The sequence below is a fragment of the Antrostomus carolinensis genome, unplaced genomic scaffold (genome assembly GCF_000700745.2).
Source record: "Antrostomus carolinensis isolate BGI_N321 unplaced genomic scaffold, ASM70074v2 scaffold10485, whole genome shotgun sequence".
Taxonomy (NCBI): domain Eukaryota; kingdom Metazoa; phylum Chordata; class Aves; order Caprimulgiformes; family Caprimulgidae; genus Antrostomus; species Antrostomus carolinensis.
In genome coordinates this window covers 19,379-39,287 of record NW_010315703.1, presented here as the reverse complement: position 1 = coordinate 39,287, position 19,909 = coordinate 19,379, and the positions used below count along the sequence as shown (strand labels likewise).

General features: G+C 39.7%; 1 protein-coding gene across 1 annotated transcript; it reads right to left on the bottom strand.

Annotated features, from left to right (window-relative positions):
• Positions 1–5,809: 5,809 nt before the first annotated feature.
• LOC104524998 (phospholipid scramblase family member 5) lies at positions 5,810–17,840 on the bottom strand. The gene is made up of 7 exons (XM_029084967.1): positions 17,828–17,840; positions 15,072–15,223; positions 10,645–10,687; positions 9,197–9,417; positions 8,020–8,181; positions 6,814–6,975; positions 5,810–5,848 (listed from the first exon to the last, which is right to left on the bottom strand). The coding sequence occupies exons 1-7, from the start codon at positions 17,838–17,840 to the stop codon at positions 5,810–5,812; spliced, it is 792 nt and encodes a 263-aa protein (XP_028940800.1).
• Between the last annotated feature and the right edge of the window lie 2,069 nt (positions 17,841–19,909).

Sequence of the window (19,909 nt, the reverse complement as noted above, 5' to 3'; positions counted from 1 at the left end):
GAGGATATTAAATGGAGGACATAAATTTAATTACTGTATTGCATGGAGTAAGTCTATTTCAAAACAGATTGACAAACCAGCCGTGGAAGTATCAGAGCTGCGTGGCTTTGTAGCTGAACCCAGGTCTCCGTACTGGAAACATAGTCCATCCACATGAACTTTAGGGTATGCCTTTTCAATAATCAGTGAGACATGAGGTTCATTGGATTGAGTAGTCTTGTATACATTAGTACAGAAGGTTTGATATGAAATCTGGAGCTTTCAAGTAGGTCTCAGGGTAGGGTATCAAAGCAGATGAGGTCAGGACTCCGATTGCTGCAGAAATGCTGAAATAACTGTTTGTATTCCTTTGCCAGAAGAAAATGAAAGTGGGAATAGAGATGAGAAGTCTCTGTGTTATTTTTGCAAAGAGAGACTGTAGAATTGTGAATTGAGATGAATTTTCAATGGCAATCTAGGAGATACACAACAACGTGAGGGCACCTGCAGGTCTCCTTTTCACAGTGGCAGGAATTCACTGTCATTTGGGATAAAAGAGTGAACACACTTTGGGGCAAATCATTGGGCACAAATCAATGTCTGTCCTTCTGACCTTTCTTTTGTAAAAGGCTAGTGGGCTTTTGTAAGCATAATACTAACAAGCACAGAAAGAAAGCAGAAAGTTGTATCTGGCCTGCACTGTCTGACTCCAAAAAGTAGGTATTAGTCTCTTAAAAATTGTTTTGATGACAATTTAAGAGGAGTGACGTAATAAAATGCTGACAAATCATGAATAAATTGTTGTCTTATGGCAGGTGCTAACAGAGTACTTCAATAATGATTTTTCATTAAGGAAGCTATTCCTAAAAGGGACTGAGTTTAAGAAAACAACTAGGATTCCAGAAAAAAAATAACAAATCTCCTTTCACAGGATATGGGGTAATTTTCCTGAAGGAACTACATTCTTTTTTGCCCCCTAAGAGAGCTATTCTTAGGGAAGAAAAAAGCACATTTAAAACCCTAAAGTTGATTTCTGAATTAAACTAGTATGTATCATTCTAACATAAAACATACCATTCTGATTGAAAAGAAATCAATACAACTAAGAAGAGAGTTAGGAGGAGGAAATTGCACTTCCCCCCCAGCCCCCCCAAACAGGTACCACTTAGACAAACCCATTAGAAAATGCGTATTTTGGGTCATTTCTAGGTTTGTCTAATCCTAAAACAAATAACCTAACTGAAACAAAAATATATTTTTTTCAATACGCACATCAAAGTGTACAAAGAGACGTACTTTTGCATCCACCAAATTATTAGATGACCAAAAGATCTCAAGACTTACAGAGATGCTGTGTTGCCACTCTCTTACAAGAAGTGGTTAACCTTCCCATGGACAAACTAGCCCCTTTCCAGGTCATGGTATCATCTGAGTTTGTGGCACTACAGCGGGCTTCCATCTCTCTGCCTCAGGACAGCACATAGTGATGGACCATGATGACATGACACAGGGGCAAAGTTATTTTACTCATAGAAACCTTTCACATTTCCAGAGACCCCACCACAAAGCAATCTCCTTTAGATACAGTGCTTTCTGTTTTTGCAGAAGGTAAAAAATGTCCTGGCCTGGTCCTCTGTCAACCTATGGAAACTGGAGAGATGCTCTAGGTGCAAAAAAAAAAAAAAAAAAAAAAAGGTTTTGGGCTGACCAGAAGAGCTCACTTTGTGGGAGACTGGATTCTGCCCATGCATCTAACAGATATCATAAAATATCAGTCAACAATAATTCAGCTGTAAGTTGCAGGCAATAACGATAATCCAGCATCATGTGACAAAGGGTTAATATCAAATAAAGAAGATAAAATCCGCCAGTTAAGGGCAGAAATCAATTAGAGGTTAAAGGTATGTTGATCTTTAATCAGCATCCTGGGTGCAGCTTGTGATCTGTGGAAAGAACCTCAGGAGATTCAACAAGGCCAAGTTCCAGGTCCTGCACCTGGGTCGGGGCAATCCCTGGTATCCGTACAGGCTGGGGGTTGAAGAGATTGAAGAGCCCTGCAGAGAACGACTTGGAACTACTGCTGGATGAAAAGCTTGACATGAGCTGGCAATGTGCAGTTGCAGCCCAGAAGGCCAGTCATATCCTGGGCTGCAACAAAAGAAGCGTGGCCAGCAGGTTGAGGGAGGTGATTCTGCTCCTCTACTCCACTCTGGTGAGACCCCACCTGGAGTACTGCATCCAACTCTGGAGTTCTCAGCACAAGAAAAACATGGACCTGCTGGAGAAGGTCCAGAGGAGGGCCACAAAAATGATCAGAGAGATGAAATACCTCTCCTATGAGGACAGGCTGAAAGACCTGGGGTTGTTCACCCTAAAGGAGAGTAGGCTCCGGGGAGACCTTGTTGGGGCCTTTCAATACTTAAAGGGAGCCTATAAGAAAGATGGGGAAAAGCTTTTTATCAGGGCCTGTTGTGATAGGACAAAGGGCAATGGTTCTAAACTAAACAAGGGTAGATTTACACTAGACATAAGGAAGAAATTTTTTTACAATAAGGGTGGCGAAACACTGGCATATGTTGTCCAGAGAGGTGGTAGAAGCCTCATCCCTAGAAACATTCAAGATGAGGCTGGATGGGGCTCTGAGCACCCTGATCTAGTTTAAGATGTCCCTGCTTACTGCAGGGGTGTTGGACTAGGTGAACTTTAAAGGTCCCTTCCAAGCTGTGATAGTTTAACCATTCTATGAGTCTATGAGCTAAATATTGTAATAATGAACTGTTGCTGCCATCTACTGAACACAAGAATTATGTACTACACAGCTTTACAATTTGGCTAATCACATGTGAGACTGTTTGCTTGGCTGGATTAAGTAAAATTTCTGTTTCATTAGAACAATAATGTTTGTTTCTAGATTATGTTCAGGACATGAATCTGCTTTAGAGAATATCTGTTTGCCTTTGGGGAATACTGAATTTGGGGAATTGTGAAAAGTGAGATTTGTAAAGAGCATACATAGCTCACATAATGTGAAACACATTGCTATTAATGAGAAAGAGTTACTAGTTAGAGCTGCAAGTTTTTTAAAATCTTAGTACACATTAGCTTTTATTTAATAATATCATGCAGAACTCCGTCATCTTTGCTGAGGATGAATACCTGCCCTCACATTGCAGCTGTGGTGTAGATGAAGGAGCTTCCAGTTGAAAAAGTGCTGGCTTTGACACTGAATTTCTACTAGGATGTTGAAGAGTGGGACCAAGGTCAAGCAGGCTGCTGAGGAAGTTCTAGCCAGCAAGAGTTATCTCAGCCCCAGTGCTTTGTTTTATCCAGGGACTGAACCTGTTCCTGTATGTCCCAGAAGCTGCTGCTAGATATAACGAGAGACATTCAAAGATACTCATACACTTAAGCATGACACCTATTCAAAAAAAAAAAAAAAGTACTAACACACTAAACAGCAACAAAGTCACTAAGTGCTAGAAATACAGTACTATCACCTGGTTGCAATATATAAAAAATATATGCATATCTTTCTTACCTGCAAAGTATATATGTGGACACTCACAGACAAATTCAACCTTGCAGGTAAATAAGACCATATTCTGTACTTACTTCAGTGGTGGTTGGACACATTTGCTTCAAAGATGTCTTTGGTTTATTATGGGTCACAAGAAGGCTGGAAATTGCAGCGGCAGAGTGGCAGATAGCAGGGGACCCTGCTGATCTCACCTGGCACTGCATTTAGTCAGGTGTCCAGGCACACACAACTCAACAGTGCAAGAACTTGCTTTTGCGTGAGACCCGAGACTGTTGGCTACAATAATAGTCACTTCTGTCCAAGACAGCAAAGGGATTTAAAGAGATAAATTATTATGAAAATCTGACTCTCTTTCTCAATTCGCATTAGAGCACGTCAGGAGTGAAAGGACTGAATTCAACAGCACACCAACGTGAAAATAGTGAGAATAGCAAATTGGCATCAGTCATCTGTATTCTTCTGCAAAACTACAAATTTCCACACGAGGGAGCTTCTTGCCCACGAAGCTCACAGCTACTGCTCAGGGAGCTTCCTTCTGGAAGGGGTGACAACCACTTCTGCAGATTGCAGCCTGCTAAGGGTCCCAGCGAGAGCCGGGAATGAAATGGTTAACAGGTGATGATTGTCAGAGGTTGTTAACTACAATTATTTCCAAGACATATGCAAATCTATATAAATACCTAAGTGTGGTATATAATCTAAAACACACTGTTTAAATCTGTAAGCATTCCCGAGTTAATTTCACTATGGGAACATTAGTCTTGACTTCCTGACTTCACTGTGTTTGAATTCATATCCATGAAAATTAATTTAAAATTAGTCTAAATATTTGTTGAGAATTAATCACCTGATAAATTTAGCTCTTTTTCATTTTTATGAATTATTCATTATCTCTTTTCTTTTCCGTTGATGTGTTGGTTACTTGCAAGAATTGGATTACTAGTTCATGCTAAAAAAATGCAGCATTCATGGTGATTTGTAAAATGTTCCCCTTTGAAACTTGGCCAGTGACTACTGACAGCATTTGTTTCTACCGCAGATATTGTATAATAATAATTTGCTTCTTGAGGACACACTGGAGTTTTTAAAATAGGCATAAGGAAGTTCATACAGCAAATAGTCTGCAACAATTTTTTTTCTGTTTATGTCTTGCATAGATATCATGGATGTTCCTACAAAGGAATCTTCTATCAGTAAAAGCCTGTTGGTGGGAATGTTTGGGAACAGTATGATGCGGTGTGACTGCAGGAATGAACAGTGATGTAAAAACTGTTATCTGGAATACAAAAAGCTCCAATTCCACAGTCCTATCATAGAAAATACCTGAGCTTGCCAAGAGAAAAGAATAATTCTGTTCTAGGGTGGCCTCAGGCAAGGCTGGATTAAAAACTATCAACCACCAGATGTTATTAAGAGGAACAAACCTTCTAAGGAAGGTGGGAACAAGAATCCTTAACATTAGACAGTTCAAATGTGAAGTGATTTGTGCACCTCAAGCACATAGAGGACCATCTCTCAAACCTTACAGTCTGCATTCAACAAAAGCAGTGGAAGACCAGATTTTCTGAATAGAGCTTACATTCCCAAGTCTAGTACTGGAAGCCTGATTTCTGGCCGCCACTCATTAAACAAATCTTTACCATAAAATTAATTTACTAGCAAACATCATTTCCCTTCTTTCAACTTACTGAAACAGATAACATCTTGAACTTCCCATCGGGTGGTGCCTTTATATTTGTTACTTTCAATCTCAGTTTGTTACTATTAATTAAACAACAAATCAGAAAATTACTTCCAAAATTGTGGAAAAAGCAAAACCCCCAGAACACACCCTCATGTGGCTAGTAACTGGTACTAGCACTTGCAAAACATCAAAGGCTTCTCTAAACATAGACTTTCATCAGTGACACTGCAAGCCTTCATCTAATCTTTCATGATTTCCTATGCAGGAACATCAAAAGAGAAAGAAGAGAATAGCACTGTTCCAAAGCAACAGTGCTCTGTGTGAAAAGTATGTGTTTAGCTACAACACACATAAAATGTAAGTGGGAGATTATTATTTACATGAGACATATTTTAATAAACATCATCATTAGCTCCCTTTCTTTTCCTATAAGGAACAAGGATTTGTGCAGTTCAAAATCATGTCCAAAGCTCAAGGGATTTCTGGAAGAAAATGAAAAAGAATTAGAAAGTATCTAACGTAAAAGTCTTCAAAGCAAGGAGATCAATTTATTTTCGTTTTTACTTACTGAAACACATTCTGCATATTTTATTGTTTCTGTCATCTTGTTATAATTCATCCAAAGAGTTTTCAAAGAACATTAAGTCCTACAAATAAACAAGCTATGAATGGTAAGGAAGGTACAAATATGCAACAATTACTATCAAAAGTCTTACTTGTAGGATTTTTTTACATAAAGTGATGAGATAGTCAATCATTTTCTATTACTCTGCCATGAAGCAAGAGGAGTTTTGGAGGACACAATCCAAAAATCTTAAGTGTCATGAAGATTACATTTTTAACCTAATCAAAGCAAAATATCTGAATTGTTGTTGCTATTTTAAAGCAAATGCTTTCCAGTGAATAATTTAAATAGTTTTGTCCTTTTGTTTTATAATCTCTGATATAAGCATCACAGATGATTTTGAAAGCATCACATGTTAATATTACACATCAGTATTGGCAAAAGATGTTCACTACAAATATCAATTTGTAATTCTAGAAAGCATGCATCTTAACTTCATATTTACCCCTAGTGGTGAGTATTCTCCTTTTCATTTAATTCTTCTCTTACAATTATCTTTACAAGGGAATTTTTGTAGAAAATTTCATATGACCTGAAGGTCTTACATGTAACATTTGACAGAACTATTGAAGTGGCCCTCACTGTTTGAAATTATCATTAGAAATAAAGTAACTTCTGTTTTGGTTCAGGTACCCATTCAAACACAACAGATAGGGGGCTGGGGGAGTCTGGTAGGTTTGACATGTACATTGATACTGATTCTGCCATGCAAGATGTTGAATTACATGTGGAATACTATTTAAACAGTTGAATTAAAAAAAAAAAAAAAGGAAAAGTTAGGAACCCATAGATGCTCAGCAAATATGAAAAACACAAAAGCAGCCATAAAAATTAAAAGGGTTTCAGTTAACTTTTTTTTTTATGTAGCAAGTTTGGCTTTCCACTGTACTTCTGCCTCTGTAGGATCACAGTTGATAGCAAAGAAAGGCCCCTTTGGTCCCAGTCTGCCCACCCCTATATGCCTACCTCTTGGTTTTGCATACTTACAATGAGGAAACAAGCACCAATCATTACCGCCTTGATTCTCACATCAAGATCTACAGGGACCTGGATCCCAAAGTTGGCGGTGTTGGTAAAGACATTGTTTACAAATCCAGACCAGTACTTGGAAATTTTTCCAATTGTTGACATCTCATTGAGAGCTTTTACCTGCACAAATAAAAAATAGGAATACACCTAAATGTAAATAGATCAAGTACACACTGACTATACATCCACAGAAATGATGACTTTGCCTTGACACACAGAGTATGCTATAGTTGTCAGGTTCTTCTTTTATTCTTATCATTGAGATGCTCTATTAGTGTCAGATTTGCCTTTGAGAGTGCACACAAGAAAGGGTCTCAAGTTTGGAAACATCAGCATCTTTAGAGCTGATAGAAAAGTGGCGGAAAGCAATTGTGAAAGTTTATACCACTTTCGTTCTTCTTTCACAATGAATGTTTTTCTTGTCTTGAGTTTCTGATATGCTTCAAGTCACAGCAGTACTATTGCTGTGGACCACTGTCCCCTACAACTGACAAATATGTTTATTAGGCAGCCATCTGCCTATTTCTCTCAGAGTACTGAAATTTCAGACAGTACCCACAGTCTGATTTGGCTAACAAGTTGATCAACACAGAAGTTCTTAGGATTCCTTAACTAAGGCTAAGCGCTTTGTTCACATCAGAAAACTCTGTCCAGGGTTGCTTTGAGCATCTCCCATTCTTCTTCTCATCTCTTAAATATCTCAATAGCTCCTCAGAATTATTTTTGTCCTGATGAATGTTGTCAAATAGATGCAGACATACTGGACAGTAATCCTGCCTGTGGTTCTCAGTCTGAGAGTAACGAAGGCAGCAGACTCAATGCAACAGGCTTCAAGGAACTGTGTGTCAGGTAAGAGTGAATACATGTTGGATGAAACCCTGAGCCTACCAAAATCAATGGCTGAGCGCTCACAGACTGCAGAGGACAAGGACTTCACTTAGTGATGTGTTTATTTCCTTGAAAGAATTGTCACTCCTGTCCAGAAAACATCTGTAGGAATCTGACTATACAAGTCAGGAACTCCAACACACATTGTTGTACTTCTGTTCCATAATTATAGCAATATAGATAATATTTTTAAGGGTAGAAAACCAGGATTTTTGAATGAGAAATTTATTCAAAGTAGTAAAACTTTCAAATTCTTAACACTCATAAGAAACATACCTCAAAGTCAACATCTTCAAAACAGCCACAAGTTGCATATGGACCAATTATTTTTAGTACATCTTCTTTACTTTCATTCTGTATAGTAAATTTTGGCAGAAAAGGGTCCCAGTTCTGTACAACGTACCCAGCTACTGTACCTGGTGGAGACTGAACTTCTAACTAGCAAACAAGAGAACAAAAAAAAAGTCTTATAAACTAATTTTATTTTGGTATGTTTGTATATTTAGCATACACAATAATAGTGTATTGTTTATATAATGATAAAATATTTATTTATTGAATATAGCTACATATAATTTTACCAAACTGTGAACTGGATATTACAAGGCTGTCTAATGTTTTTAAATACAGTGGACAATATGAAGTTCAAAAGCTGCACCAGAAGCTAACATCTTACTTATAATAAAATATTTGATAAAAGCTATATGCTGTGAAAAGTTTTTGTCATTGTAATCAGTAAGTATTCTATAAGCTTTTTTGTACAGTATCTGTGCTTCCAAAGGACTTTTTTTTTTTTTTAATCCTGACACAGTACTGAGAAAGTAGGTACATGAGTTAACCTATAAAACATTTTCATAAAACAAGAAAGATCTGAACAAAGGAGAATCAAAAATAAGGAGAAAAGATCTGATACTCTGTAGGATCTGCATTTTTTCACTCAAAGCAGCTTATTTCCAAGTTTTGCAATTTCCCAGAGAGATATGGCCTTGAAGAGGCAGAGCCACAGAGTGAAGCATGGGTCTCCTCAGAGAGCTGCTTCCCAGTCCTACCCACACATGTTAACAGCCTCCAGAGATTGTCCATCCTTCACGCTCTGGGAGTACAGAGGGTGATTTCCGTCTGTAGCACTAACAGACCTTTGCCTGTGCCAGGGTAAGCAGTGGTTTGGGATGTTACCTGACTGGAGACACCTCTGCATCATCAGACATAAAAGCTTTATTTGGGATGTCAGGAAAATACGGTCCTAGGAAAGGGAGGAGACATGCTGGGAAAGTGCCTAGTAGAAGGGCCTTATTTATCAATAGTTACTTCTAAACAAAGGTCTCCACACAGTCCCCAGCTTGAGGGGTGGGTGTGGATTCCTTCCTGCCACCCTCACAGAGGTTGTACAAGGTTTCATTAATGTGGACATACAGCGAGATGCTCAGACAAAAGGTCATTGGGATTCACTCACCTCTTGCAGGAAACAGGGGAACCAGCAGCTGTTGCATCTCAAGGGTCTGTTCACCGTAATCACTTCTCGGCCCGTGTTGTCAGCAATCCTTATGGTGAAAGACCTTATAGGCGAACACAAGTTACGATCAAAGCAATTGTTTTCTTCTACTGCAAAGTAAACTCTTTGTCCCAAATGGTTTTTTATCTCATATTTGCTGGAGGTCTCTGTACCAAGTATGGCTAATAAAGCAAAACAAGTAGAACATTACCACAACATAATGTTACTATATATATTTTAGTATATACTCTAAACATCTATGGAACAGAGCCTATTTAAAATTTGTTTTAAAATAATGACACAAAGAAAATATACAATTATAAGGAAATAATAATGTCAGGTCTGTATTTTGAAGGAACATTTAGTTCAAAGACTTCGATTTGCTGTACACTTAAGGGCTGGACCACCTCTCCTACAAGGACAGGCTGAGAGAATTGGGGATGTTCAGCCTGGAAAGAGAAGGCTTAAGGGAGATCTTATAGCAGCCTTCCAGTACCTGAAGGGGGCCTACAAGAAAGCTGGGGAGGGACTTTTTACAAAGGCAGTTAGTGATAGAACAAGGGGTAATGGCTTTAAGCTGAAAGAGGGTAGGTTTAGATTAGATATTAGGAAGAAATTCTTTACTGTGAGGGTGGTCAGACACTGGAACAGGTTGCCCAGAGAAGTTGTGGATGCCCCCTCTGTGGAAGTGTTTAAGGCCAGGCTTTGAGCAACCTGCTCATGGCAGGGGGATTGGAACTAGATGATATTGAAGTCCCTTCCAACCCTAACTTTTCTATGATTCTATGAAAGTACATGTCACAAAACAAAATTCAGATCCTGAGTTTTGGTTTGGGCGTTTTCTTACTTTATCATCTGTGAAATGTAGCAATATGAGGCTGTCCCACTTCTACAACAAGACTTTCACTCAGCAAGGAGTCCAAGACACAGACCAAAAATGTTTTGAATAGGGGAAATATATTTTTTTAAAGTTTTACTTGCAGAACTTTATACTTTTTTAGTACTTTTAAATTCTGAGGAACTATGTAAATAGAAATTCTTATGTTTTATTTTGTGTCTTCTGACTTTATTTGCTTTGTTTCTTGTAGCATGTTAATTATTAAAGACAATTTTTTTCATGGATTGAAAGATAGTTAAACTTTAGTAACTTTGAAAAGGAGGTGTCTGAAGGAGAGAATTTAGGACTGGTGTAGAGATTACTCACTGTAATCTTTCTGTCCTCATTGATTTGCTGACAAACAGGTGTAAGGAAATTGAGCTTTCACCACACCAGTGACATGTTACAAGCCTGACACAAGGTCAGCAAGAGGTTTCGCAATGACTTCAAGAAGTTAGGGGCAAGACTTGGAAGCCTTTTGGAGACATCTGTGTACCAGCACAGTTGAGAAGTGACAAAAATTCCACCATACCTTCAAGAAGTTCCACTTGCTGATGAATAATTATCCGGTCCAACTATTTAAAAAAAAATATAAATAAACAAGATGGTGGGTGATGGAAAGGTCTGGGGCTGCCAGTGATTATCTATTTTTATTGCTCATCATCCTGTTATTAGAATTTCTTTCCTTCCAGCAGTGCACAAGCTGGGTGCCTGTGGGCTATTCTTAAGTCTTACTTTAGACATCTCTCTGAAATGATGACTGAAGAGTGTGATATTGGGTGCTGTGGTCATGTAATTCACTTGCATGTTTGAAGAAAAAAAATCTTCACTGGTGGAATGAGGAAGCCAACAGCAATGGAAAGATGTGTGTGAGAAGCAGGACCCACTTCTCACTCCTGTTCTTCCCTCCTTGTCTTGGCAGAGGGGAAGCCCCTTACCCCAAAGCTAAGGTTAGTTCTGGGCATCATGGCAGTGCAGGAGTGAATGAGCTTGGGCTCAAGCTCAAAACGTGCTGTAGCCACATCCCAAAGGGCCTCGCTGGAGCAGCCCAGCAGGGCCATCAGGTGTTGCTAATGACAGTAGACACAAGTTTTAACGCTCTGATCTCAGGCAATGGGAGTTCTGCACCCCAAATCTAGCAAACAGTCACATCAGGGCACCAGAACAACAAAACAACAGCTCCCCAAAGAAATACTTGGCTGGCTGAAACTGTCTTCCCCTGTGAGCTGGTTACAAATGCAGGAGAAAAAACTGTTCACCAGGACACCCATCTTTCCTGTGCTCATCGTCCTTCCAACATTATTCTTTTTTGGAGAACGGTCATTAGTATTATAAAAAGCAGAAAGACTTAATTTCAGTCTACCTTTCAATTTTATGTGACTTCTTATGCCTGTTTTATGTGATAGTTCAGGCTTTGCTAATCTCTTTTTCTTAAATTCCTGATGGGCAAACACTTGGCACAGGATTTTGCCGTTACTCACAGCTGCAGACAGAAAGCACACAGCGACCTTCTGAGACCAGCATGTCACAGCTCTCCAGCATCTGTATATTTTACAATTGATAAATCTTGCCTGGTACATATTCAAAATGTTGCAGCCATTTGTCAATTGTAGTCATCTCCTGCAGCTAGTTCAGGCTGCAAAGAAAAGCTGGTAAAATAGAAACTTCTTTATCCCTTTCATTAATCTCTGAAATGTGCATGCCAGTAACTGAAATAATAAAAAATATTTGGACTTAAAAATTTTCTCCCAAGAATCTTTGCTGTTTGTTGTTTAGGTTTCATCAGATGTGAACTCTTTGAGCTCATGAGAAGTTCTCTGCTGATGAAAAAAGAAACAAGTTAAAGATAGTAGGGCTATTTTAATATTTTAGTATTGATTTTAATATGGATTTCTTTGCTCCACATAGACTTTCACAGTGAAAAGAAAATTAATGAGCCTGAACTGTTAAAAGCTTTGAGTGATTTTGATCTGTGTATTCATTTATTGTGAACAATGTATAAACAATGTTGAGACAATGTGGCAGTACCACTTGTTAGGCTTATTTTGGTTTTCACTGGTTTCTGCAGGGCAGCTATTCTGATACATCTTTTATCAGGGCACTTGTGGATTAAGGAAATTCTGCACTTGCATTTGAAAATATCAATAGCCCTTTGGTTTACAAGGGTCTGAGTCCTCTTGAACTCAAATGTGTTAAAATTCCTTCTACACAGCTATCCAGTTTTGTGGGCGTTAAATTTGCATATAATCAGTCTAACCAAGTATAAACTAAGAAGCTTCTCACAAAATTGGTTAAGCCTGAATGATGCCATAACATGCTGTTGAGCTACGTGGAAAATTCTCAGAGATCCCTTCTGTCTATTCCTGTTATAGGAACAGGTTCCCTCAATTTTTGTGATGGGCACTGGCCAATTCCTTGAACTATGGCTGTGATCTGGAAGATAATAATGAGGTGTTCATAAGAAATTGCTTGAAGAGAGTCTCTTTTTTGATAACAATTGAAAACATAGTATCAGTTTGCCAGGGCAGAAACAGTTTATTGCCCTTCTCTGGTGCCCCTTGAACTGCCGAGTGAGTTGCTTCTCAGCCTGACTGCCTCTGGGTGTGTATTTACAGAGTGAAATATTGCTGTCTGGCCTTAACGTACATGATAGATATTTTCTTTTCCTCTCATCCAACACTATATGCTGTGTCCTTGAGCTGCTGTTTACAATAAGACTGTAGGGATCTCTGAGATTTGCTAAATTTGGATCCTTGTTTCAAAGACGTCATGGTCTTATTAAGAAATATATTCAACATTCTCAAATCTATTCAGCTATTTTCCCAGCTCCTGCTGGAGACAATCTCAGAACTTCATTTCTATTTTTTATCCTGTATTTATTCACAACCACTCTATACAATCTTTCTTCTGGTAATATCATTCTACAAATTAAATGTCTCTTTTCCCCACAGGTTGTTTTCTTCTCTAGCTGTCACAGTTCCTCTCTGGTAACATTTTGTTAGTCTAAAGATGAAACACTGAGAGTCTTGTTTTAAGCAGGTTCTCTATTTCCCATGTCCTTCCAGTAGCACCTCTCTGTGCCTGTTTCAATTTGGACCCACCTTTCCCCAGTACACACACCACCAGAAGGATACACAGTATTCCAGTCTTCCCAATGGCATCAAAAATTTTCAGTTCTTCTAGAAACTTCTTCATTCATTTGAAGCTGGGATTCATTAGTCTGTTGGGATAAATCCCAAAGGATCACCCTGGCAGATGTGAATCCCATATTCATTCTGCAGGCAGCCCTCTCCCTGCTGGTCAGATCTCTTTTCTGCTGCAATCTATCCTGTACGAGCTTGTTTCATTAGTCACACAGCCAGTATGACTTCAGCATTGCACACCAAAATGTTCTGCAACACATGGAAAATCTAGCTGTAGGTGTATGCCAATAATCAGCATTGCACACAGGCTTTCCACTTTTCAGACTGCAGAGAAAATTGAAAATAATTAACGAGGGCTGCAGCACAGACACACAGTTATTGGGCCAAGAAGAAGCATGAATGAAGTCTTGAGTTCTAGTTGTAGTTCTGACAGTCACTTGCTTTTTTGACTCTATGTCGGATAATATGCAGTAATAGAATTTGCTTGCTGACATTGTACGGGTAAATCTGAGGTATAATTCATGTTTGTACGGGAGACTGAATATGTAACCTGCCAAGTATTTACTATCACAATCTCTTTTAGACTAAAAAATGTAGCTCCACAGTCTGTGAGCAAATGCTCATGTAATTGACAACACATATCATTTTGTGCATGGGCACCATGAAATGAAAATCATAACTCCAAGTGAAAGATTGTTTCTGAAGGGTCTCCCAGTTCATTAGCTAGCTGGGTAACTTAGCTCCAAGTATAAAATACTTTCAATTTCTTCTCCTGCACAAAACTACCAGAAATGTATATCTAAAATACAGACCTTGAGTGAAATAAACACTTCCTGGCACCACCAAAATACAAACACAGCAGAGGCGGGGGTATCAGAATCACAACCTGGCCATACTGGGGGCCTGATTCTACCCCTGCCCACACCAGGCAGAGTGTATGCAGTGTTACTCAGCACATATAAGAATGGCAGTATCCAGCCGCATGTCAAATGCAAACTGGAGTCAGTGTAAAAGTGGCAGCAGCAGTGGCCCTCCAAGTAAAAAGATGCAGGATGAGATGACATTTCTGGAAAAGAGCTGGAGACCACTACCAGCCTGAGCTCCAGGAGCTGAGAGGGACAGCTGCACATTTAGCAGTAGGACTGAGAAAACTTCAGCATTCCCTTTCCCTCCCCTGCCTGTGACCTACTCATCTGCTTCCATTTGAAGGCACTTCCCTCTGTCAGGCACTGGTGCTCTCCTGCACCACAACACAGCCCAGAGTGGGTGGGGGTTAGTAGCCACCCAGGCTTGCACTCACAAAGTAACCTCCATGGGAGCTTGCCTCCCCAGGACCTTACCCCTAACCTGGAGAGCCAGAAGGAGTTTGCTCAGAAATGTTCATCCATGTTCCTTAAAGGATGGGTTTATAAGAAGGTGACAATTCCTTCACACACTACCTATTTCAGTCTGGTCAACCAGAGTTTGATAGCCATTTCCCTGAGAGTGAGCTCTTAAGGAGCTGGAAGGAAACTTGGGGGACAATCAGAGGGGTATTACTATAACCTAGAAAAAGTCCTAGAGGGAAGAAAACCATGGTTTTGGTGCAAGGAGAGCTGCTTGTGTAACTAATAGATTAATATAGAAATTAATGGCAGCAGTGAAGGAAGGGCTTATCATTCTTATGTTCCTTATTTCCTAGTAATATCAAATTAAAAAAGCCTCTCCATCTCCACTTGTCCTCCCAAGAAAAAACCCAAACAATCCCATCCCGCAAGATGTCAAAGAAGTCTATGAGGAAAACAAAGCAATTCTAACATTTGGAAAGATTCAGGACCTGGTTCAGGTACTCCAGACCAGGTGGCAAGCTATGAGTGTGTGATGTTTGCTTCCAGAGACTTGTTGGTTCAACATGCTTATTCTGTTCTGGAAAGTCAGAAGAACCAGGGAGGTAATCCTTAAAGGTTGGGTTTGTTTGTTGCTGAGACTCTGCAGGAAAAAAAAAAAATAAAATAAAATTAAAAAAATCAGAAATTAACAGGGCCAAAGAGCAGCTAACTGCTTGGATCAAAACTGGAACAATAATGTCATATTATACCTGTGATAATATCAGCATCTTAGTTTAGATCATGAGCCAGGGTTTGAAACGTGCCTCCTGGTGGCTCCCCACTTTAAGTATGTTGGTTCATTTTATAAAGGAGTCTTGGAGTATGCAAGGTGGGATCACTTTAGATGAAACTAAAGCAGGAGATGTGGTCTTGGAGGGCACACAATCCACTCCAACATCTTGGGAGCATTCAGTCTATGGGACAAGGGTGGAGGTGGTTTGGACAAGGTGGCCACAAGGTCCTCAGCACAGGTTGCTCAGCTCTACTTCCCATGAGCTGCCCTGTGTGCTAATGTGCACCAAGCAGCTCAGGGCTTGCTTCTAGCAAGATGCTTTCTAGCATCTTGAGGACATGCATATTTGCTTTTAATTAGAGATAACCTTTCCAGGGATCTCACATTACCCAAGCTGGATGTTACCCCCCTGGTATCAAAGTCTACAGCCTCTTACAATGTTAAAGATAATTCATTATTGTCTTAATTAAAAGATCAGACATAGTTAGGCTGTGTTTTCTGGTTTACTATTGCAAACACGTCCTTTAGGACACAGTGATGGTTACCTTGGCTGGTGCTGGGAAGATAAAAAGAGTATTTACTGTTACAGGCACCTATATGCCCACAGCCCTGCACAGGCACAGGCACCATATCCCACAGTGCAGTGACCATTTTAGCCATTTGCTTCTCAGCAAACTCGTACTGGTTTTACTACGAGCATCTGTCCACAGCCTTCTGTAACACTGGTTCTGCCAGAACAAGAGCGAGCAAGCTGAGGCTCTCCTCATATCAACGGCAAATCCTTGTATTAAGCTGAGCCCCCTGCACTTTGGCAGTAAAGCAGTCCCCAAAACAATCATTTTTATCTCATGTGTGACAATACTTAGGCACGATGGGGTTTGAGGTCCAGAAGGAATTTTGGCTCCAGGTCTGAAGCTCTCTTTGCTGTTATGGGTTTAAAATGAGATCCTTTTGCATTATTTGAACTCACTGTGGCTGATTCATCCTTCAATCATATTTTGATCTTAATTTGTCTTTGCAGCCACTGCTTTCTTTCAAAGTCTGAGACCACAGGAAGAAGAAGTAAACCCTTTGAATTTGTAGCTGGCTTTTAAAAATGTATAACTGGGTGATAAATATTTTATACGCTCTTCTGCATCATTTTACCTCACAGGGTTCTGTTACTGCCATAACTCTTGTTGCTACACAAAATGCCATGAAGTGGCCAAGTGTTAGTGTTATTCTCAAATAATAAAGAGAAAAAAAGACAACAAATTGCAGTTCTACCTGTCAAACTTTAAGCTATACAAAAATCAAACAGTAAATACATTAAATATTGATGACAATCCAAGATACTCTGACACTTTGTCTCTATTTGTGGATGTTTTCCACTTCATTTATGGTATAGGAAAACTTAAAAGTTGCAGTATGATATAGTGAACATTCTGTACAATCATAATTTGTAGCTTTGCTTGTTCCTAAAAGAAGTATGTTATCAAGTTCCTTCATCATGAAAACCATATTACACAACAGACTATTTTGCTGCTTCTGTTAACTACTATGCATTAAAAATATACAAAACCACATCTCTTTTGTATGGTTAAAGGTAAGAAAAATGCATACCCCTCGGGGAGACAAATGTATATTCCAGTAGTACAACAATGCTGTAAAACCTGCTTGCTGCTGTATCACTTTTAGTGTTGTAAATGCAGAGTGTCTTGACTATTTAGGGCAAAAAAGGAGGGGTAAACATTTGGCAAACATAAACAGACACTGCTGGAACTCCCTGGGCCAACATCTGCCTCTGTACATCGCAACAGGGTGACCTCTGCGGAGTTGCATTCATGTTAAGAAAAAATAGATTTGTGTTCTTCTGCCTGGTTTAAGTATTTGAAAGCATGCAAAAAATGAATTTAGAAGGCTGGTTAGATCAGTATACTGCAATGTTTGCCTATAGCTCTGAGTACCCAACCGGCTGCAGCTGAAAGAAAATGTGCGACATAGATGAATCCTGATAGGAGTAATCTGACTAAATTCAGTTATTCTTCAGATATTTTTTTTCTTATGTGGTTGTAGCAGGACTCTGACCAATTCTGAAAGTTAAAAGCATTTGCTGATTTGAAATTTTCAAAGTGCAATAGGAAAGAAGGGTGCAAAAATAGTGGCACCCTTGACTGCTCAGCACCTGCACTTCCCACGCATCCTGTACCGACAGGTTTAAGCACAAAGATACAAACACTAAGCTTTCTGATTGAATGCAGATGCCAAGATTTTGTAACATATTTTATTCAAATAGCATTCTAGTATAGATTTTAGTCTCCTTAGGAGCCCCTTGTATGCTGAAAAATTAAAGGAAGCCAAAACAACTGTGCTTCGGCTGATGTGGTTTTAGCCTGAAACTCTTATTTCATCAGACTCTTGATTGCTGGAAATGTACAAGCCTGTAGTTTTCTGTAAACATGATCTGAAAATACAGACTATAGATGCACTTACCTTGAGAGGCCATGAAGCTTCCTGAGTTACTTCTTCAAAGGAAGCCAGGTTAAAAGAAAAGGTTTTTCTTGTTGCAGCAAAGAAAAAAAGAGCACAGCATGCACAAAACTTCAGAAGGTGTCTGTCTACTTCATATCAGCTTACAAAGAACTGGAGGAAATGTATTGCCTTTCTCATGTTCCAAACCACTGCATTTTATGTCGACGGACAACAGGGGGAGATGATGCTAACAAACAAGAAAAACATTATTCATTTCAAGTCATTTGCACCAATGGAAAGAGGAAAAAAGTGTTTTGTGAATATAAAGAGGCAAAACTTCAATGTACCCACTGGCTAACTGAACACATTAGACCTAAAATTCTGCTTTATAACATATGTATATATTCTGAGACTACACAAATTCTATCTTTATAATTCAATATTTATGTTTCTGTCTCTTCGGGGTATCCAGTAAAGACAGAGGAGCTAACTACCTGCATTTCCCTGCTTCTGGCCCCCAGTCAACATTTCCCATGCACAGACCAGAAAAAGCTACTGTGGATTTCTCTCTGTATTCCATCCGCATAGCACCAGACTCCCCTGCAAGGGAGGGCCAGACCCAGAAAATGATCCTGTACCCTGCCACTGCCCGCACACACACACCCCCCTATGCAGGGGTCTACCAATCTATGTGAGGTGTTTAAACTGGATTTGGAGAATTAAAACAGCTTGGCTGTGCTTTGCTCCAGACAAGCACTGTCCATACCAAAATGCAACACATGTAATCACCCGCATTGCACTGAGAAGAGAGGAGGAAGAGGAGGGAGAGTAATCTTGACTTACCAGCTCATGTTTCTGCCTCAAGTGCCCAAGTCGCCATGGAGATCATCACACACATGCAATCTGCAGACAGTTATGATGAATGGCTGCAAAAATGGCAGAGCCTAAGCACAGAGCCTGGCAGAGCAGAGTGAGGTGTTGGGGACCATTTTCTGTTCTCTCTGCTACTACAAGTCCCACTGATTTGAAATGATCTGTAGGAGCATGTTCAAGCAGATTTAATTCCAGAGCTTACAGTTCAGGAAGATGCTGATGAGGATCTCTGAATGAAGAACACAGAAAACGCCTCTTAAAAAAAAAACAAACCAAACCAAAACAAAACAAAACAACCTGGAAGCTGATTTTTATTAAATATATTAGTCCATGCAATGGCCCCACGTCTACCTAGGGAAAATGTAAAAATTTGGCTATGCGAAACTTCCCAAGAGTTTATCATTGCCCACTTCAGAAGTCCCTGGGTGCAGTGGTAGCACAGCCTGACCCAGCTGTTGGTCCCTGCTGCGCTCACCCCTGGAAACACCATGCGAAGGGAGAAGGCAGCCCACAGACAAAAACTGGTTGCTGAAAAATGGCACTAGACAAATCCTTCTGAGCTGGGAAGAAGTTTGATGTGACTAGAAATAAAGACTAAGAATCACTAAAATTTTTTGCTTCCTTTCTCCCCATCAAAGACTTGCTCCTTTGGAGCAGGGGAATCTAAGCTGGAGAGCAGACACAAAGCCTAAGCACAGACGAAAAAAGGAAAGGGAAAGCTCTGGATAAATGTAGTAAACCTAACATTGAAAATGATGGATGAAAACTCAGATAAGATAGCACCCCTCTACCTTTAAAAATTAATAAAGACTTACTTTAGTTCCCAGAATACCAAATAAAAAAAAAAAATTCTCAATAATTCTGTCAATGTCTAAAGTGTAATACTGTAAGAAAAATGTGCCTAAAATAGACAACATATATACACTGAAAGATGATGTTTCAAATGTTTATATTAAGCACTTTTGAGAAGTCCAAGCAGCTCACTCACTGACCTGGAGGAACGCACAGACACCAATGCAGCCTGTCTGTGCTGCAGTCCGTACCTGTAGCACAGGACCAGTCCCACCAGTCCCACAGCATTTGCAGGCTCTGGAACAGGTGGTGCTGGGACCTGCTGGCACTGTGGCACTGGCGCCCAGACAAGATCCACCACGGTGGCACAGGCAGGTCCACCTGGCTGCAGGAGACAGGTTTCATTATCCTGCCACTTATGAAATAAACATTTCCCTG

Bases quoted from the DNA above. Each gene is read 5' to 3' on its own strand.
- LOC104524998 (XM_029084967.1), bottom strand. The intron at 10,688-15,071 runs GTCCTGAATCTT...TTTTTTAAATAG, and splicing joins GTCTGGAGTACCTGAACCAG to TTGGACCGGATAATTATTCA. The intron at 6,976-8,019 runs GTATGTTTCTTA...TTATTTGTGCAG, and splicing joins TTGAAGATGTTGACTTTGAG to GTAAAAGCTCTCAATGAGAT.